General features: G+C 48.7%; 1 protein-coding gene across 1 annotated transcript; it reads left to right on the top strand.

The window, feature by feature from the left end:
• The first annotated feature begins 102 nt into the window (after positions 1-102).
• NUFIP1 (nuclear fragile X mental retardation protein interacting protein 1) lies at positions 103-21,439 on the top strand. The gene is made up of 10 exons (XM_015423837.1): positions 103-257; positions 7,369-7,457; positions 9,512-9,616; positions 12,437-12,499; positions 13,156-13,232; positions 14,530-14,622; positions 17,616-17,863; positions 19,565-19,699; positions 20,081-20,319; positions 20,918-21,439. Exons 1-10 carry the CDS (start codon positions 185-187, stop codon positions 21,224-21,226), a joined length of 1,431 nt encoding a protein of 476 aa, XP_015279323.1. The 5' UTR covers positions 103-184; the 3' UTR covers positions 21,227-21,439.
• Positions 21,440-21,904: the final 465 nt, after the last annotated feature.

The raw sequence follows: 21,904 nt of genomic DNA on the forward strand, positions 1-21,904 counted from the left end.
TAGCGGGTGGGAGCGAGCCGACTATTTCCGGGGCGCATGCGCACTGCTACTCGCCCGCGCTGTCTTCCCTGACCTTCGACCGTGTTTTCCGGTGGCGTCACGCAACCGGGCGGAAGCACGCTTGTCTCTTTCCGGGGGAGGCTGCGAGCCACGTGAAGCAGGGAACTCTCGCCGTCGCAAGGCAATGTCCGCCTGGCCCCTGCCGCCGACTTTCCCTGGCTGGGCCGCCTACGGGCACTGGCCGCCGCGCCCGCCAGGTACGTGGACCGACGGCGTTGCACGTGCGAGGGGGTGGTCACGGGGGGGGGCGCTCTTGCCCCGCCTCCTCGGAGCCACGAGACCCTGCGCAGGCTTCAAGGAAAGCAAAGTTTGGTTCTTTATATGCAGCAGCCCCTCTTGCGGCGTGGAAGGGAGAGTGGGATCTGCCCTCCGGTAGGGAACGAACGAGCTGTGGTGGCTCACGTGGTTAAGACGCTGAACTGCAGGCCGGCAGTTCAGCAGTTCGAGACCCGAGTGTGCCGCATGACGGGGTGAGCTCCCGTCTCTAGTTCCAGCTCCTGCCAACCTAGCAGTTCGAAAGCAAGAAATTGCAAGTAGATAAATAGGTACAACTTCAGTGGGACGGTAACAGCGTTCCGTGCGCCTTGGCGTCTAGTCATGCTGGCCACATGACCACGGAAACGTCTTCGGACAGCGCTGGCTCTTCGGCTTTGAAACGGAGATGAGCACCGAACCTTTACCTAGGGAACGAACGAGCCTTGCAAGTGATGCTTTGGACAGTGACACTGAACCCGGGATGCCCTTGGGGTGCCAGGCTCCAGGTGGGGCCTGGAGATCTCCCGCTTTTACAACTGATCCCCAGCTGACAGAGGTCAGCTCCCCTGGGGAAAATGGCGGCTTTGAAGGGTGGGCTCTATTGCCTTGTACCCTGCGGAGGCTACTCCCCAGACCCCTCCCTCTCTTGGATCCACCCCCCAAAGTCTCTAGGTATTTTCCAACCCAGACCTGGGCTGAGTTGTGACCAATGTGCAGAAGACAGCACTCTCTCTCTCTCTCTGTCTTCCAGCCAATCCTAGGGAGGAGGTAGAAATACTAAATAATTTGTTTAGAAATATTGGTTGCTTTAATACAATGTCCAACATTGGCATCTCTTATGTTCTTATGACCTACCTTGATTCTATCCAGACTCTGCACGTATGGGACAAACACTGGAAACTGTTAGCTGCTGGTACGTTCCCTGTAGCAGCATTTTAAGGACCCAGGCAAGAATCCAGATTCTTACAAAAAATTGAGAGGAAAAAACCTGTTTGTAGACTCAGTGACATTTTTCAAAAACGGCAACTAGGATCGAAATGTCAACTGGAGTCAAAATACAAATTTGATATCCCATGGTTTCAGTATAACCGAATACATCATAAAACAGATATCAATGCTTTACTTAATAGGGATTTAACCTCATTTGAATCTCTTTGAAAAAACAGCTCATATTGTGCAAAAGGAGCAATTTCTGCCCTTTACAAACTGTTAAATGAAGAGCATTGGTCCATAATTACAGCACATCAGAAAGCATGGCAAAAAGATTGTGGAATCACTATTAACTAAAACAATAGAGTCTTGTCTGGTCCTCTAGTTTCTACCCTACCAAAGCTTTAAACATCAAGCTACAATCCTACAAGATGTTTACTAGGTGATATTTAACACCACTGAAGCTCTACCATTATGAGTCTGTCAAAGACTCTCAATGCTGAAAAAGCTGTGGCAACTGAGTACATTTATCCGCTGTTGGTGGACCTTTTGGGATAAAATTCTGATGATTATAAAGAACACTGCCAGTTATTCAATACCGCACAGCCCTGAAACCATTTTTCTCAATTTTTGGATTAATAATTATTTTCCTAAATTGAGAAAAGCCTCTGTCTCTTCATTGCTAGCGGCAGCTAAGACAGTACTTGCGCAGTACTGGAAATCAGATAGGGTTCCAACTATTAAACAATGGGTCCTAAAAGTATGGGACCATATAGCAATGGATATTAGCTCAATTAGTGATTGCTGATAATAATCCTAAATTCCAGTCTATTTAAGGAAGCACCTTGCCAGAGGCACGAGCCGAAGGGCGAGCTAAAGGGCTCTTTGCCTGTGGACTCTTAGACTAGGGGCTCTGTAAGTAGCCCAAAAAGAGCCAGGCTCTTTGTCTTTCCCGTAAAATAATTTGACTTGATAACAAAACCCACATAAATACCAAGGGTTTAAAAAGGGGGATTATATTTATTTATTTTAAAAGAATTATGAAGCCAGAATGCCAGCAGGGGGTTGGGGGCTATCCAGTGTTTTGCACGGAGTGTCACATGTATGACTATCTGCCCACTGGGCAGAAGTCTTGGGTGTGTCCTCGGTGCAAGGAGCTCCTGGTTCTCAGGGAACGTGTGTGCTCCCTTGAGGCCAAGGTGGCTGACCTGGAGAAGCAGAGACAGTCAGCTAGGCACACAGAAAAGACTCTCGGGGACTTGTTAGCTACGTCCCACTCTGGATCTGGCAGCCCCGCTGCTGTCAGGGAGCATGAGGGTCTAGGGGAAACAGGGCACCATGCTGAGGATAAGGGGAATGTGCCCTCAGAAGGGACCTCTTCCCCAGCTGGTGAGCGGCTCTCCTTTTGCACCAAGGAACCATCCCTGAGCAGGGTGGGAGGGGGGCTCTTGGTAGTGGGTGATTCGATCCTTAGGCAGGTAGACAGCTGGGTGGCGAACCCGCGTACTGACCGTATGGTGACTTGCCTGCCTGGTGCGAAGGTAGCGGACATTACGCGTGTTTTAGATAGGCTGGTAGATAGTGCTGGGGAGGAGCCAGTGGTCGTGGTGCATGTCGGCACCAACGATGTGGGGAAATGCAGTCGTGAGGTCCTGGAGGAGAAATTTAGGCTCCTGGGCAGGAAACTTAGGTCCAGGACCTCCAAGGTAGCCTTCTCAGAAGTGTTACCTGTTCCACGCGCAGGGCCGGAGAGACAGGCAGAGATCAGGAGTCTCAATGCGTGGATGAGACGATGGTGTAGGGGGGAAGGGTTCAGGTTTGTTAGGCACTGGGATACTTTTTGGAACAAGAGGGAGCTGTACAGGCGAGACGGTCTCCACTTGTCCCGAGAAGGAACCAGGCTGCTGGCACTTAAAATCAAAAAGGTGGCAGAGCAGCTTTTAAACTGAATATTGGGGGAAAGCCGACAGGAGATGAAAAGTCTCTGGTTCGGGTTGGCTCATCTGAGAGAGGTGAGGGGGTACCGGTTGCTTTTCTACAGGGAGGTGGATTGAAATTGTCCACAGAGGCCATGGCTGGTGACATGGACTGCCGGACAACGACTCGAGATAGCAAGAGGAAGGATGCAGGCTTAACTTGTAAGGGAAATTACAGCTGTTTCTATACAAATGCTAGAAGTGTCCGAGGTAAAATCGGGGAGTTGGAGTGCTTGGTGTCGGAGGGAAAAATAGACATTGTGGGTATTTCTGAAACTTGGTGGGATGAGGAAAATCAGTGGGACACAGTGATTCCCGGTTATATATTATATCGGAAGGATAGGGGGGGAAGGGTTGGAGGTGGGGTAGCTCTGTATGTCAGAGAGGGTATAAAGTCTAGAAAGATTGAGAGGCTAAGTGAATTGGATTCGCTTCTGGAAGTTCTATGGGTTGAAATAGGGGGGCCAAAAGGAAACTTAACACTGGGAGTTTGTTATCGCCCACCAGATCAAAAGATAGAGGAGGATTATAAAATGATGAATGCCTTAAAGATAGCAACTAGACAAAAACACTGTGTAATAATAGGTGATTTTAACTACCCACACATTGATTGGGTCAATATGTGTTCTAGCCGGGAAAAAGAGATTGAGTTTCTAGACACTCTAAATGACTGTGCTATGGAGCAGATGGTCACGGAACCTACCAGGGGAGAGGCGATCCTTGATTTGGTCCTAAGTAACACTCAAGACCTGGTGAGAGATGTAAAAGTGATTGCACCGCTTGGAAACAGTGATCATAATGTTGTTGAGTTCATCATTTGTACAAATAGAGAATTGGCCAAAAAGACTCACACAACCATTTTTAACTTTAAAAGGGGTAATTTCTCTGATATGAGGGGACACGTGGGGAGGAAACTGAAAGGAAAAGTAGAAAGGGTCAAAACAATTGGGGAAGCTTGGGATCTATTTAAAACTACGATCCTAGAAGCTCAAAAAATATATATTCCGCAGGTTAGGAAAGGCACAAACAGGTATAGGAAAAAGCCTGCATGGTTAACAAACAGAGTAATGGAGGCTGTAAAAAGTAAAAAGAATTCCTTTAAGCAGTGGAAAGCTAGTCACAGTGAGGCTGATAAAACGGAACACAGGCTATGGCAAATAAAATGCAAGTCTGAGGTCAGGCAGGCAAAAAGGGAATATGAGGAGCATATAGCAAAAAACGTAAAAACCAACAATAAAACTTTCTTCAAATACATTAGAAACAGGAAACCAGCCAGGGAGGCAGTGGGGCCCTTGGACGACCAAGGGGTAAAAGGAGTATTGAAGGATGATAGGGAAATGGCTGAGAAGCTAAATGCATTTTTTGCCTCCGTCTTCACTGTGGAAGATGAGAAGTGCTTGCCCACTCCAGAACCACTGATTTCAGGAGGGGTGTTGAAAGACCTGAGTCAGATTGAGGTGACGAGAGAGGAGGTCCTAAAACTGATAGACAACTTAAAAACTGAAAAATCACCAGGCCCAGATGGCATACATCCGAGAGTTCTGAAAGAACTCAAATGTGAACTTGTAGATCTCCTGACAAAGATATGTAATCTTTCCTTAAAATCTGCCTCCATTCCTGAGGATTGGAAGGTAGCTAATGTCACTCCCATCTTTAAAAAGGGTTCCAGAGGAGATCCGGGAAATTACAGGCCAGTCAGTCTGACGTCGATACCGGGTAAATTGGTGGAAACCATTATTAAGGAAAGAATTAGTAGGCACATAGATGAACAAAACCTATTGAGGCAGACTCAGCACGGTTTCTGTAAGGGAAGATCTTGTCTCACTAACCTGTTAGTGTTCTTTGAGGGGGTGAACAAACATGTGGACAAGGGGGATCCAATAGATATTATTTACCTTGACTTCCAGAAAGCTTTTGATAAAGTTCCTCATCAAAGGCTCCTAAGTAAGCTCAAAAATCATGGGATAGAAGGACAAGTCCTTTTATGGATCAAAAACTGGCTAGTTCATAGAAAACAGAGAGTGAGTGTAGGTGGGCAATTTTCTCAGTGGAGGGTGGTAAGCAGTGGGGTACCGCAGGGATCAGTACTTGGTCCACTGCTTTTTAACTTGTTCATTAATGATTTGGAGATGGGAGTAAGCAGTGAAGTGGCTAAATTTGCGGATGATACAAAGTTGTTCAGGGTGGTGAAAACCAGTGAGGATTGTGAGGCACTCCAAGGGGATCTGTCAAGGATGGGCGAGTGGGCGTCAACATGGCAAATGGGGTTCAATGTGGCCAAGTGCAAGGTGATGCACATTGGAGCCAAAAATCCTAAATATAAATACACATTGATGGGGTCTGAACTGGCAGAGACTGAGCAAGAGAGAGATCTTGGAGTTGTAGTGGATAACTCACTGAAAATGTCGAGACAGTGTGTGACTGCAATAAAGAAGGCCAATGCTATGCTGGGGATTATTAGGAAGGGTATTGAAAACAGATCAGCCAATATAATAATGCCCCTATATAAATCAATGGTGAGACCTCATTTGGAATACTGTGTGCAGTTCTGGGCACCACACCTTAAAAAGGATATTATAGCTTTGGAAAAAGTGCAGAAAAGGGCAACTCGAATGATAAAAGGGTTGGAACACTTTCCCTATGAGGAAAGGTTAAAGCGCTTAGGGCTCTTTAGCTTGGAGAAAAGACGACTGAGGGGTGACATGATCGAGGTTTATAAGATTATGCATGGGAAAGAGCAGGTAAAGAAAGAGGTACTTTTCTCCCTTTCTCACAATACAAGAACTCGTGGGCACTCCATGAAACTGCAGAGCGGTCGGGTTAGAACGGATAAAAGGAAGTACTTCTTCACCCAAAGAGTGATTAACACATGGAATTCACTGCCACAGGAAGTGGTGGGTGCTACAAGCATGGACGGCTTCAAAAGGGAATTAGATAAGCATATGGAGCAGAGGTCCATCAGTGGCTATTAGCCACAAGGTATAGCTAGGGGCTCTGGGGCAAGTGATGCTCTGTCTTCTTGGTGCTTGGGGGGGGGGTCAACAGTGGGAGGGCTTCTAATGTCCTGGCCCCACTGCTGGACCTCCTGATGGCACTGGTATTTCTGGCCACTGTGTGACACAGAGTGTTGGACTGGATGGGCCTTTGGCCTGATCCAACATTGGCGTCTCTTATGTTCTTATGTTCCAGTCCTGTTTTATAGAAAAGTTTCTTTTTTTTTTTACTAAATCACTAATTATGCAACTGAGGAAGGTGCCTTACCTAAGAAATATATCCAGTTTTAATTTTATTAACTTCTGTTAAGGGTATGTAATCTCTTCAAAAATTGTTCTTGTTACTGTTGATAGTCATATAGTTTGTGCGTATGTTTCAAGAATATTTGCTTTGTCCAGTTATTGTTGAAAAGGTTATAAATAGTTATAAAAAACCGAGACCACTGAGAGCTTTAAATAACCATTTCCTGTCTAAAATAGTGTTACTTTAAAAGATCAACCACATAAACAAAAATCTGAGCGAACCGAAATGTTTTGGCCTGCTGTCTGTCTAAAAGAATGCAACGTAGGCTCTACATGTCACGGGAGATCGGGGTCTCCAGCTGCAGGCTGGAATTTAGCCGTTTCCTCAAGCTACAAACCTGCTCCTGGGGGGGGGGGAGTGAAACTCTCTCCCTGAGCAAACAGCCTAGGCTGAGCTTCAGTTTATTGGCCCCCACCCATTCCATTACCATCTCCAGGCACCTCTTCAGGACCTCCACAGACCCACTTCGGTAATACCATGTTCTGAATTGTTTACTATATCATGTCTACCACTCAACTCTTTCCTTTGTTTCAAATTTCTCAGTTGGATTACGTTGCTTATTAAATGCTGCGTCCTGTTGGTTGCCCTTGACTGACCCTGTGTAGTCCACCTTGAGTCTTGGGGAGAAAGACTACAGACAGAGCAAATATTAAACGAATCAATGACAGCGCCCTGTGCTCCCTTGGTTAGCCCCTGCAGAAGCCAGGGGGCCCTTGGCAAGAGAGCTCACTGCTGGTAGTTGTCAAATGTGGAGTAGGTGTGCCTCTCATACAAGGGCGGTTTTTCTGTTTGCTGCTTGATTCCCCACCCCCACGTGAATATGTATATATGTATGTTTATGTTCTTAAAGGAGGAATCTGCCATTATGGTGAAGAATGGCAAGTGGAACAAAGAGGACAGCAACGTTTCAGAGCTTATCAACAGAACTACAAGCAGAAGGTATTGGGTGTTACTGTGTAGCATCTACCTTTATTCATGCTTAGTGATATGATAAGTGCTTTCGTTGCCAGTGTTGCAGCTTCTCATGCTTTGAAAACGGTGGCCGTGCAGTTGAATTAACAGTGCTGAATTCAGGTGTACGTCCCTTGTTCCGTCCTCGCATCCATTCAGAATCAGGAGTTTCTCTCACACTCGCTTAATTCAGTTGATATAAAATTGTGTATTCCGATGCTGGGTTGAGAGGATGCTGTTGAGAGGATTTGGGCTAGAGTAAGCCAGCAGAACTGGATTAATGCAGTTGGTGGAGCCTAACTGGTCGAGAGTCTTTCCTTAGAGCAAAATGGTGAGAGCCCTGTGCTTTTTATGGGTGCACAAAGTGAACAAAGCCTTTGACCAAAGTCTGCTCCATTTGTTGTTATCACTCTTCTGTCCAGCTTTCAACAGAAAAACATTTCCTGTTTGCCCAAAAGTCACAAAAGAGGGGTTGGAGGCAGTGAGTTTCTTCTGGAAAGCTTCTTGGAATGAAACTTCTCAAAAGCTTTTCACAGCTTATTTGTTTCTCCTCTCCTCTCAAATTCTATACTTTGTGCTTTGGTTGATCATTAGATTAGGAGGCTTAATAAAGGATAGTCTCTAAGCATGTGCAGAGTGCTTTTTACCACAAAGGAGTTGTGGCCTGTTAGTTCACAAGATTCAGTTCAGCGGAGAGGGGAAATTTTCTGTACCAAGAACATGCCTATGTGTTCTGCACTGCTGGCACAGAGCTCTGTGTCTGTTCCTGTGCCACAGACGTTTGCCCCACTTTCTCCCTTGCCCATTCCTGATCAAAGAGAGATGTCTTTTTCCAGTGCATTTACTTCCCTGGAAGAGGCTTGGCGTTTTCTCCCTTCCCCTTTGGCTTGGAGCAGCTGAAGGCAAGCTAAGCCTGGGCTCCATCTATTAGGAAGGCTCTCCCCGACCCCTGTGAAGCTATAGCAGATGCAGTCTTCAAGGGCAGGCCCACATGGAGCACATTGCGGTACTCAAATATAGATGCTGCCAGGGTATGCACCATGGTAGTAAGATCTTTCTGTCCAGGAACGGCCACAGCTGGCTCCAGGCACCTGTTGTGCCATGACCAGAGAGGTTAGTGAAAACCTTCTCTGCCTTTGATCTTTGGCAATCACAGCCACAGGAGCTTGGCTCCATGTCAGAGTTTAACAGAGAAGATAAGATGCCTGGGTGGGGGAGGGTAGAACTTCCAGGTGTTGCAATGCTAGAATATTTCTCTGCCTTGGTCAGGCCGCACCTTGAGTACTGTGTGCAGTTCTGGAGGCCTCACTTCAAAAAGGATGTGGATAAAATCGAGAGGATACAGAAGAGAGCGATGCAGATGATCAGAGGTTTGGAGACTGAGCCCTACGAGGAAACACACCCTTGGGAATGTTTAGTTTGGAGAAGAGGAGATTGGGGGGGGGGGACATGATTTAAAAGGCTGTCATTTGGAGGAGGGCAAGGAGCTGTTCCAGTTGACAGCAGATAGGACTCGAAGCAACGCAGAAAGATATCGCCTGAGCCTGCTTTGAGGGGAGGGCGAGGTATAAATTTGACTATAAAAAAATAAAAATAAATAAATATTAGGAAACGCTTTTCCATGGTCAGAGTGGTTCAAAGGTGGAATCAGCTGCATGGGGAGGTGGTGAGCTCCCCTTCACTGACAGCTTTCAAGAAGAGGCTGGAGGGATATTTGTCAGGGATGCTCTAGGCTGGTCCTGCATTGGGCAGGGGGGTTGGACTAGATGGTCTGTATGCCCCCTTCCAGCTCTAGGATTCTATGAAATTCCTAGTCTGTAACATGAGTAATAGTGACCCTTAATGAGAGCAGATTTGATTTTTTCATACGTCACGGAAAGTTGCTAGTCAGCCGTTCTGCTCAGCATCCCGTTCCAGCTCTGACCCAAATGCTGTGCATGCTCAGGATGGTCCCTAGAACCCTACCTGTGATACGTGTGCTGCTCAAAGTGTTAAGACTAATGCTTGTGGTCCCAGCTAATGTCCCTCTTGTGTGTTTGCAGAACAAGAAGAGGAAAGAACCAGTTTTTACTCATTATTGTGACACGTGTGATCGTGGCTTTAAAAACAAGGCGAAGTATGAGGAGCATCTCTCTCAGCACAAGCAGGTGTGGTTTCACTTGGTGGCTCAGTTTTGTGTCTGCTAAAGGGGCATCTTATTAGATCCATGTTTCGTTGTGGTTGACGTTGATCATGCTGTCATGGATGGTAAGAACATAGAGATAAGAGGGACCAGGTGGGGAAATGAAACCACAGATACATATAACGATCTAAAGAAAAACGTAATGAGCCCTGCTTGATCAGACCAATAGTACATCTAGTCCAGCATCCTGTCTCACACAGCAGCCAACCAGTTCTCTGGATAGCCAACAACAGAGCAGAGAGGCTGAGGCCTTCCCCCGCTGTTGCTTCCTGGCTCTGGGTCTCAGAGGTTTAGTGCACCTGAAAATGGAGGTTCCCCTCAGCCACCATGGCTAGTAGCCACAGATAAGACATCCTCCATGAATCTAATCCCTTTTTCAAGCCACTTATTCTTGTGGCCATCACTACATCCTCTGGCAGTGAGTTCCACATTTTAATCAGTCTCTGTTTAAAGGAGTATTTCCTTTTGTCCATCCCAAACCTACCGCCCATCGGCTTCATTGGATGCCCTCAAGTTCTAGTATTTTGGGAGAGGGGAAAAAAGTTCTCCTTGTCAAAAGTTCTCCCCATGCATAATTTTATCATGTCCCCCCTCACCCCGTCTCTTTTCCAAACTGAAAAGTCCTAGACTCTTCAGGGAAGACTCATAGAGAAGGTGCTCCAACCTCCTAATCATCTTGGTTGCCTTCCTCTGTACTTTATCAAGCTCTGCAATGTCTTTTTGGAGATCATAGAAGAATCACAGAGTTGGAAGGGGCCATACAGGCCATCTGTCAGACATCTGGACAAAGTTACTCTCAACAACACTCTCTGGCTGTGATTTGTTTATTGAGAAATAATCATGTTCCAGGCCAGACTTGAGGTTCTGGCAGGAGAATCCAAATATATAGACAGTTCAAACAAGACACACACACCCTTTCCATACAACCAATCACACTCTGCAACCGTCCCGCTTAGCTTTTGCGCTTCTGCATTCCCCCACACACACACCTGTGGGTACATGAATCCCCTTATCTAAGACAGCGAAGCAGGCACAGCTTCAGCTTCAAGTTCGTCAGCGGTAGGAGGGAGGTATCTTGGAATGATCACCTGCAACAGAACAGTTCACACACTCAGCCATTCACAACCCCCTTAAGAATGTCCCGTCCTGCCCCCCCTCCCCATAATTCATGGCAAACTATAGACAGAGTTTGACACAATCTAGTCCAGCCCCCTGCTCAATGCAGGGTCAGCCTAGAGCATCCCTGTATAGAAAAATTGCTTTCTGCTTTCTATATCCACATGCCTTCTCCTGTGATTACAGTATGATAACATGCTGTGTCTTATTTCCTGTTGCAAGCCAAATGGTGAGGCCCCATGGCCTCAATAGCCATGCCATAAAACCACATTCTTTCACACCTTCATGCCAAAATCCAGACCTCATGGCTCCACACTCTGGCCCACTTGTGACCAGTCACATACACAATGAAGTAGCTGGAGTTTGGGTCAGATGACTGCAGGCGAGGTCCCAAACGTATAGCCTATCCCCACATGCAGCTATGGCAACCTGAAATTGGCCACACACCCCTGCTGCTTGTGATTGGCCGAATGGCCATGGCTAATCATGATTAGATTGGGGTATAATTGATTGATCCCTATGGGAGTGAGTCTCTTAGCTCTCCCTTCCTCTTCTTGTTCTCGAGTCTCTTGTTCTCGAGTCTCTTGTTCTATTAGCTCTGAGGCTCTTGCTGCCTGTTTTATTGCACCTGAAATGCTGTCTCTTGGAAAACAAAGACCTGCTTGGTGACTTGGAGCACATGGGTGTGCAAAGATGGGATTTCCCTTCAAAATCCCTTGGACTATTCTGGACTGTTGGATGTTCCTGAATTGGTAACTATGTATCTTTAATGTGTAGTTAAGGCAAATTGCCCTAGCCTTTGTTATTTTGTAATCTCCTAGTCTGTTTGCTGTGCTCTGTACTGAATAAAGATCCTTCTTATTTCTAATGGTCTGTGATGTTGTAACTTGAATTCCAAGTCTAAGTCTTGTGCCTAACCCTGACCACATAAGCTACCTTGGTAAGAGTAAAAGTGTGCATCTCTGAATTGATTTGCTAATGTGTTCTGTCCCAGATGCCAACTAAGGGTTTGGAATCTCTTCCCTTAGGAAAAGCAGGAACTAGTGAAAAGAGGTTCTGGTGGCAAATTGTTCTGAAAACGAGAGAGGGTATAGACCATCTCGTGGTTTGTTGTTTAATGTACTGAAAAGTACAGGATTCCCTCTCATCCCTGGACTGGCCTGGGTGGGCTAATCCTGTACAATCCCTAACAAGTGTTTGTCCAGCCACTGCTTAAAGATATGGTGACCAGAGCCATCCGCAGTATTCCAAATGAGCCTGCAGCATAGATCTATCCAGGGGCATTACAATATCAGCCATTTTATTCTCAATCCCTTGCGATAAATTCCACATTTTGCCCGTAGATGGAGTTGTAGCATGCAACACTAGGTAAAGAGTTTGTGACTTTTGATACAAATGGTGTCCTGTTGTACTGACTGACTAGCCACTTTCGGGTCAGGAAGCAATTCTTCTCCAGGCTGGTTTGGCCAGGGATCCTGGAGGTTTTTTTGTCATCTTCTGGGTGTGGAACGGCGGTCACTGTGGGTGTGGAGGGGGAGGTATTTGTGAATTTCCTGCCTTGTGCAGGGGGTTGCACTAGATGACCCTGGAGGTCCCTTCCAACTCTGTGATTCTAGCTCTTAGTTGTAAATGTAATACAGCTTCCAAATGTGCCTTTTTCCCCTTTCAGTGTACAGAAGATGGGTGTAGCTTCAGTGCACATGAAAAATTGGTTCACATCCACTGGAAGAATGTAAGTATCTTCCCTTCTGTGGTTTGAACCCCAATCCCATTTGAATTGTGATGCTGCCTTGTTTCGGTCACCTTGTTATGATTTTTGTAACTTGATTGTCATGGCATGGGGCATATAACACAGCCTTGCAGGTTAGTCCACTGATGATATTAATGCTTACTTATTCCTGTAACTTATACCATGACACTTTACCTTGTTTCACCTCCCAAGTGTGCAATTTCAATGAGCAGATATCCCAATTTCTTGGCTTATTTTCAGCCTGTGTCCTTAACTGAGCTCGACCTCCTCTCCCGCCTCCGGCCCTTAAGTGTTGACCCAAACAACACATGGGCTCTCTTACTTTCTTGCATAGCCGTTCCCATGAGTAGTCCTCCTGCTCTGTGCGTGCAGGCAGCGCGGCCCCTCCTTGCTTCCCTCCAATTCTCAGGCTCTCTTCTGTCCTAGAACAGCCCCCCAAACTCAGACCTGCTTAGCTTCAGAGAGTTGCTTCACTCCAGGGCCTTGGTCTGTAAATTTCGTTTGGGGAGGGGGGATATCAGTACCAACTTACATTACTAGTTCCATTTAGTCTTTGAGAGAACAATAGTTTTATCTGTATTTCACCTGCACTTGTATTTCAGGCTTTTTCAAGTGTTTCCCTTGCTCCTTCTCTGTAGATGCATTCTCCTGGAGCCAAACGAATCAAGTTAGATACTCTTGAGGAGATTGCTAAATGGAGGGAAGAAAGAAAAAAGTGAGTAGTAGTTGATACACCTGTGAGGGCAAGAGGGGAAAGTGCTCTATTTCTCTAACCAGTTCTGGTAACCCAGGGCCTTTCAGCAGTAAGGGCTTAGCCCCAGCTGGGATGAGTCAAATGAATCAGCCTGTGTACTTTCTGTTTTGTACTACAGGACAGGCTCACCGCAGCCCACCACTTCCCTGGGCACACGTCCCCGGGGGAGGGGGGGGCTTGTGTGCGGGTCCTGGGCCAGGTTCCTGCAGGGCTGACGGGGCCTCTTCGTCCCTCCCACTTCAGTCTGGCTGAGGTTTGCCAGGGGAGGGCCAGTGGACAGGGGCATGGGAGCACACAGGAACACATAATGTGAAGCTGCCCTTGTACAGCATCAGACCCCCCCCCCCCAAGTCTATCAGGGTCTGGCAGCTGTTCTCTCGGGTCTCCAGCTGAGGTCTTTCACACCACCACCACCACCACCGGAGATGCTGGGGGTTGGGGATCTTCTCCCTGCAAAGCAGAGGCTTTTCCACTGAACCACTGCCCAGCCTCTGTTGGCACAGGTCTCCCATTTCCCTTATGGCCCCACTGTGCCAGGTGCCCACACAGTGTTTAAAGTTTGCCAGTCTCTGCCATCTTTGGTAGGTCCTGCTTGGTATGAGGTTGAGGTCCTTCTCAGCGGGGTGGCCAGCTGGTCTCTGCATTAGACAGCTTCAGGTTCAGGCGAGGGGATGCTCCTCCCTACAAAGATTGCTCTGCAGAGAAAAACAGTCACGTCAGGGAAAGACAGGTGAGAAGTCCCCGCTCTGACGTTTGGTTGTCTCTGTGAAGGGTTTTTTGGCCAGAGGACTGTTCAGGTTCCTCCCTGGCAGTCAGAAATGTAGCATTTCTAGAAATTTTGAAGCCATGTGAATAAACCATTTTTTCCTACCGTTGGGGGGGGGGGGGCAAAAATGTGGAGGGAATTGAAATATATGCAGTCTATGCACTTTACTTTCCTATCACATCTAAACTTTTACTGGTTTACCAACATAGAATGCATCATTTATAGATTAGTCAGCACGTAAGATTGCACTGTTTAGCATATTTATGGAATTTAAAATATCAATATCTTTTTCTGTATGGAAAATGTTAAGTCTACTCAGTACTTGAGAAGGCATTGTAAACCGCTGCAGCCTGTGCAGTGTGAAAATAAAAAGGAAAGTCTTACCTGGCTGTCATGTTGCCACTGGCCGTTTACGAAGGTGGGCGAGGGACGGCCTCAGGGCCACGCCAGGAGTTTTGCAGTAAAGCTGCTTTGTGTGGATGTTGTTTCTAGAAATTTCCCTACTTTGGCGAACATTGAAAAAAAGAAAGCGCTGCAGATGGAAAAGGAGCAGAGAGGAGAGGTGCTGAGCACGCTGCAGTTTGGGTAAGCCTGGCGGGCATGGCGGGCGGGGGGGAGGCCGCGTGGCTCTGGCAGAGGCACCCCCTCACGGAGCACCGGCGGGTCTCCTCCCGTCTCGAAAGGACCCTGTGCTTTTTAGGCTTGAGACATGGCTTTTGGGGAAAAGAGGCTCAAGCGGCGCTGAGGTGGTTTCTAGGGGGTTTCCACGCAGGCATTGGCTCTGTCTGTGGTCTGCTTTGCTTCAGTTCAGGTTGTGCCTTTTTAACCCCCTCTCTGGGCTGATAATCAAGCCCGCGCAGACATTCCAGGCACAGAGTTGGCCTTCGTTCATTCACGCAGTCATTCATTCATTTGATTACTAGCCCACCCTTCCCTGCACAGCAAGGGTTAGGGCAGGTTACAAGAGTGGATATAAAACAGTAAAATGAAGCAGAATTAAAACATACATGGTCATCAATTAACCTATATAACATCAGTTAATCTTAAACCATTAGATGTCAATCCGTAGCACAGGTAACAACTGCCCCCAGAACTCTGTATCTGAGTGCTTATCAACGACTGGCACTGTGGGTGGGTAAGAAGAAACAACAGAAGGATAGAGCACGGAGAGGCCAATAAAGGTGGAATTCCGCCACCTCAACCGTAGGCGTGGTGGAACGTCTCCATTTTGCAGGCCCGGCAGAACTGGAGTGGATCCCTCAAGGCCCGGGTCTCGCGTGGGAGAGTGTCCCAGCAGGCTGGGGCCAGAGCTAAAAAGCCCTGGTTCTGGTTGGAGCTAAGCAAATGTCTTCTGGGCTGGGGATCACCAAGAGATGTTGATTCATGGGGCGTAAAGCTCTTTGCGGAACATCCTGGGAGAGACAGTCCTGCAGACCTGTTGTTCCCAGACCGCAGAGGGCTTTAAAGGCTCAAACCAGGACCTGTGTGTGGTGCAGAGGGCGCACGTGCAACAGACCTGTCTCCAGGTGTCTTACTGCTGTCTGAACTCCACACTGGCTCTTTGTATTCAAACACCATAGAGGGTTGGATTTCCTTCGAGATGCCCCAAACCAGCATTTTATTTTCAGCCTTCAACCCCCCCCCCCCCCCAATTTCCTACATGTTCTAAGGAATCCGTCAATAATTTATTATGATTGTGGACCCGCAGAATAAAACATACATTAGCAGAGTGGTTGTAAGAATATATACCGTCTTCCATTAAGAGATGTTTTTTAAAAGTGATAGATCAAGATGGGTCGCTGTGTTCGTCTGTCTCTAGCAGTAGAAAAGAGCAAGCGTCCAGGAGCACCTTCAAGACTACCACAAGTTGTGGCAGGGTAGGAACTTTCATGAGTCACTGCAGTCACTTCTTCAGATGGGTGGCCGTGTTAGTCTGTCAGCATCAGAACTCACAAAATGTGTGGCTCTTTTAAAAAGTGGATGCAGGTCACTAAATCAACACTTGCATCTGACGAAGGGAACTTTGCCTCTCAGCAGCTCACCCCCCCCTCCCAACCTGGTTGGTCTGTACGGTGCCACTGGGCCCGAATCTAGCCGAAATCAGCCCCGTGCCTTGGTAGACGCTGGGAAGCTGCACAGGAACTGGCAGCTCAGTTCAAGCTTCCAGGGTCGAGGTCTGCAAGAAGAAAGGAGGTATATGCTGTTCCTCTAATCTTCCCGGGATTTTTTAAAAATTATTTTATTTTGAGGATGGGAGTAAGAAATTATATGTAAGATTATAGAACTGGAATCCTCCAGGTGAACTGGAGGGGGAGGAGAGAGAAGTGGGCAACCAGCTGCGTTCTTGCCTGTTGTGAACAAAGGTTTGTTGTCATGTAGGAATGTGGTTTGATTCTCAACACCCGGGGGGGGGGGCACATGTGCTTTTGACACCTCTGGGGCACAGGGTTTCTCCTCTCTGGACTGAAATAAGCGGAGTATTTCACTTTCTACTGAGAAGTGTGTATGACAGTTTTCCAGAACCGTGGACATCTTTGTGCTTGAAGAATCTCCCGGTTAATTTTGCTTCCCGATATCCCTCCTTCCGTTCAAGAGAAGGAAGTGTGGCTATTCTGTAGGGTGGTGGATGTAACCCCTATGGTGGCTTAATGGAGGCACCTCTTTGGCCGCTCGGACAGGATGTTGCTCCTGTGCCTGGACACACCGTTTGGGAATCGAAGCCCTAAGGGGTGGGTTGCCATCCTACTTAAGAAAGACCTTTTGATCTTATTTTTGGGGATGCGTGTTTGTGGAGTAGATGCTTTTCTGGAATGCACTCATTCTCCTGTGTTTGGCAATGTGTGGGCGGACATCTTGGAAGGCGGGGGTGGTGGATGATCCTTCCTCTCGGGAGCGGAATGAGTTTGGGCGGCCTTCTGTGTCAGCGGTGTTCCAAATCCTGTTCCGAGGTGGGTTCAGAGGGTGGTGTCAGATGTTCAGTTTCCATGTTTATGGCCCTGGTTGCTTTCTGCTTGTTGAGGAGTGGTCTCAGATGGACTGTAAGAAAATGGGCCATCAAAAGGCAGCCAGATACTTCTCAGCATATACTTTTTGATAATGTGAATATGCTGGCATTGTAACTACAGTTAGTGGATTTCCGCTGTCTGGGAGTTTTAATGTACCATCAGCATCACTTAATGCCTAATGGGATGTGAAGAAGAAGAGTTGGTTTTTGTATCCCGCTTTCCTCTACCTTCAGGAGTCTCAGAGCGGCTTACAATTGCCTCCCCTTCCTCTCCCCACAACAGACGCCTTGTGAGGCAGGTGTGGTTGAGAGAGTTCTGAGAGAACTGTGACCAGCCTGAGGTCACCCGACGGGCTTCATATGGAGGAGGAGTGGGGAATCAAACCCAGCTCCCCAGGTTAGAGTCCACCACTCGTAACCAGTATGCCATGGTGGCTTGATTGGGTGGTTGTTTTGATGGCTATGGAATTGTGTGATGCTCCGGACGGATGTGAGGCACATATTATGTGAGTGGAGCTCATACAGTTGGCTGGAAGTGACCTGGGACAGATGTTCACACTTCTGCTTCTCCCAGCAAGATGAAGGGGATGTGGAAGCCCTCCCAAGGCGAGACGTCGCAGCAGTGCGGGACAGGAGGGCGGCAGAGAGATGGCTTCAGGACCACATCTCAGGGTGTGCCGGGTCCTGCCACTCTTCCCCTGAACGCTGCAGGTCTGACCGACCGTGGGAGCGAGCCGGGAGCCGGAAGGGAGCCTGCTGGGAAAGCCCAGGCCTCTGTGAGAGACGAAGATCCCCTCGGCCTTTTGGCTGCCTGCGATTCTGGTAAGACCCCACTCTGACACACCCACGTTGCGCTGTGCTTTGTTTCAGCAGCTGCTTCACTGGTGGTGGCAGGGGCCCCTCCCCCTCCTGGTGGCGGAGAGCAGGCCGGCCGGAAGGACCTGCTTGGCTCTGTGATCAGCCAGAGGCTTCGCCAGGCCTGGGGCCCGGGCATGTGGGGCGACCTGGGTCTTCTCTGCCAGGATGGGAGCCTTTGGGGAGCTGACTGTAGAGAGCGCCAGCGTGGTGGTCGTGGCTAAGGCCAGTGGACTCTGGTCTGGAGAGCCGGGTTTGGATCCCCCTTTCCTCCTTCACATGGAGCCTGCTGGGTGACCTTAGGCCAGTCACGGTTCTCTCTGGACTCCCTCAGCCCCACCTGCCTGTTGTGCGGAGAGGAAGGGACCGGTGGTTGTAAGCCATGCTGAGATAGAGAAAAGTGGGGTGTGAAAACCAGCTCTGCTAGTTGGACTCCATAGGGTCTTCCCGCCCACTTGGTTGACCTGGCGCTGCTGGCAGGAGGGTCAAGGGGACATGGAGGTCATATGGGCTGCCAGCACCCCCCAGGAAAGTGGAAGTGGCGCGTAGGGGTGGGGGGCAGGAGCAGGTGAGATGTGGAGCCTGGGAGGGTGTGGATGTCTCTGTGCGCGCGTGTGAGAGAGGAGGAGTGAGAGAGCTCAAAACAAGGCACCGCCGCTCTCTGTCCTGTCAACTTCCTTGTTTTACGGGCCAATCCCGTCTTATAAATCAGTGGGGGGGGCACAGGATGTCCCCCCCCCATTCCACCACACTCTGCTCCAGGGCATGTCTCCATCTGCAAGCCCCCCCCCCTTTCTCTCCATCCTCAGTGCTTCCCAGAGCAGTGGAGGAGGAGTCCCTCCATTCCCCGGCTGGGCTCAAAGTGCCCCCTGGCAGCCCTCTCGGCCCCTCCTCCTGTGGGGTCCAGCACTTCTGTTGCCCTGGCAATGGGGGTGTGTGCCAGCTCTCTCCTTCCACTGCCCAGCATCTTGGGAGGGCATCTTCTGGGGTGAAGTCCCCAAAGTCCAGCACCCTCCAGCACCCGGCTCTTTTCAGCTTCAGGGTGCCGGCAGTGATTTTGGAAGGCCAGCCAGCCAGCCTCTCAAGGGCCCCTTGGGAGATGCTCCAGGAGGCCTTTCCTCTGAGGGTCACAACCTCTTGGTTCGTCTCACCGCTTTACCTTTGCAGAGGCCTATTTGGTGGTTGGAAAAGGGGGCCTCCCCATGCTTATAAACAAGGAACTTGAAAGAGGCCGTCAGACCAGCTTCCTGTTAAAAAAGCAATGGATTTTTAAACTGGGAGTGCTGTCACATGGTAGTGCTTGACATTAGAACGAAATGCTAATCCCAAAACAAAAGTCAAGCTGGGGGTTTTGAGGGGGTTTTTTTTTCACTCCATGGTTAGGACGTTCTTGAGGTATAAGCCAAAGCTACTATTTTTCAGCTCATCAGGAGTTCCTGGCACATCCGTGTTAAATGCTTCTTTTTGAGAACAGCATGCTTAGCTGCTGCATGCTGATGGTTGTATGAATTGCTCCCCCCCCCCCCCCCCATCCTCGGCATCAGTTTCCTTGAGGGTCAGAAGGGGCTCCCATGGGAGGGAGGCCCCAATAAGTCATGCTGGTGCTTCACAGGCTTTTCTTGCATGTCTTGCTCCTTGGCTAATCCTGGGGGTTTCGTCTCCCTTCAGATTCAGACAAAGAAGCAGGAGCTGCAGAAGACGCCTCCGCAGGCGTGACTGTCATTCCCAAGCAGATAACCTCTGCGTTGAGCTCCCTGGTGGCCAGTTACGGCAGCATGTCGGAAAGCGAGAGTGAGGAAGGTGGTGAGTTGGGCTGTAACTGCTTGTCGCCCGTGAAAATTGCCCATTGGGGTCAGCGCTTTTCTGGGGGAAACGTGCGTGGGTTAGGGTGCTGGTCGGTACCAGTAGCTTCCCAGGCCTTCCTTGGTATTGACTAGAAAAAGGGGGAAAGCTGGATAATTGCTGGAGTGTGGCATTGGTTTTCCACTGATGCAATCTGCTTAATTTACACAGGTCTGACCCTAAATCCTAGTTGTAAGCTTACAGGTGGTCCATTGGCCGAAACTGGCACCTCCCCCCCCCCCTTGGCGGTGACAGTTATCACTCTTAAAGTGAAAATTAATTTGATGAATTCTTTCAGCCCTAGTTATTTTACCAGTTACGTTTTTTTGAACTTTTAAATAGAAGAGCCCATCCAGACTGCAGCAAAAGTACTTGCTGAAAATCAGGCTGTTCTCAGAAGTATCCATCAGCCTTCCAATGTCCCCCATACCTATGAAGACACAGGCCGTCAAGAAGCCCCTCCCCGTGGAGTGGAAAAGTTGGGGGAATCAAATCCACGCACGGAACACACCAGAGGACCCAGCCGACGGAGGAAGACGCTTTGGGAGTTGCCAAAACGCCGTCCAACACTGCTAGAAATGGTAAACTGCCTTTTCTGACTTTCAGACTTTGTTAGAAATTGTGTGTAACTGTTGTAACGATGTTCCTGTGGTCCCCATATCTTTTACACATGGTTATGGGTTGGTGTTCCCACCAAAGGACCTCTGGCTTAAGAGGAAAACAGAGCTGGCTTCCTCTGTGGCTTAAACATGTCCTGCTCTTCCACAGGCTTAACCGAGGCAAATCCATGGAAGCTGGCTGTGGGTGGCCTTGGGCCAGTCACACTCAGCCTACCCTACCTCACGGGGTTGTTGTGAAGATAAAATGAAGGGCAAGAGGAAAATTATGTCAGCCATCTTGGGTCTCCGTTGGGGAGAAAGGCCGAGTATAAATGATGTAAATAAATGATCTCGGAGGCGAGTCTAGCTCTGCCCGGCCCAGACGGGACAGGTGGGGCCCAATAGAAGAATCCGTCACACACACGGTCATCATCCATCATCTAATGGCCAGCAGGGATTTCTGTTAGGCCCTTGCGTCTTGCGGGGGGGGGGCTTTTGGAAACTTGTTTGTGATTCAGCTTCATATGCAGGTCAGTTTATGCTCCTAACGATTGACAGGAATGTGCGCTTTTCCTTTTAGCTGCTTGCCAAGGACATTCGGCATGAAAGGAACGTGATTTTGCAGTGCATCCGCTATATCGTCCAAAATATGTTCGGACACCATGCGCGGGCTGTTTCAGCAGGAAGACTGGAGACTGGGGACACTCCTCAAGATATGGAGGGGCTCTTTCCAGGCGGGCAGGAGGAATCCAGCTCCTGTTGTGGTTTTGACCATCAGTCAGCAGAACAGAATGGATTGGTTGGACGGAGCAAGGATGCAGCCCTGTCTCGGACATCACAGACTCCTCGTGCTGTGGAGGAGGTGTTGGAAACCACGGAAATCCATTAGGAAGGACCCTGACGCAGTTGTGGGGGGCCGGAAGGTCCGTGTCTCATTTCAGGGCTTATGCTTAAAAGGTGATCAGACGGCTCATTAAAAACAGCTTTTGTGCTGTGAACATACGTCTATTTATGGGCAACTCCCAAAGGCTTTGGAGGGCAACCCTTTTGATCTTAAAAGTATTTTTCCTGTGGTTTTTCTGTTTACATTTCATAAATTAAAATAGCATCAAAATCACCTGCTTGGAAAATTTCTGTTTTTGACAGCCACGTTTGCTCTCAGGTGTGTCTCAACAGAATTGTGAAAGGGATCTGAACCCTGCACTTTCGTCCCAGCCTGCCTCACTGCGAGCCCAACCAAGGCTAGGAGGTGGGCAAAAGAAGCCAGGGCAATGGATCCCCGCGGGGAGGGGAGGGGAGGGGGATTCTGCTCCACTTTTCTCTGAACTCCATTTCAAGTTACAGCTAACCCCCTCCATTGTGGCAGCCTTCGTGGACTAGACCCAGGGTCTAAACGGAAAGCCAGTAGCGATATATTGCTCTTTCAGTGTACAGAAATTGGTACCTTTTCTTTCTCTGCCCCCCCCCCAAAACAGTTGTTTCCTTGCCCTTTTCGCCGGCACAGGAGCGCTCGCTGCTCTCTCTGACCACACAGCCTTCACTCTTGGCCTCTGCGCTTGGCTCTTGT

The sequence above is a fragment of the Gekko japonicus genome, unplaced genomic scaffold (genome assembly GCF_001447785.1).
Source record: "Gekko japonicus isolate JY-2015 unplaced genomic scaffold, Gekko_japonicus_V1.1 scaffold2207, whole genome shotgun sequence".
Taxonomy (NCBI): Eukaryota; Metazoa; Chordata; class Lepidosauria; order Squamata; family Gekkonidae; genus Gekko; species Gekko japonicus.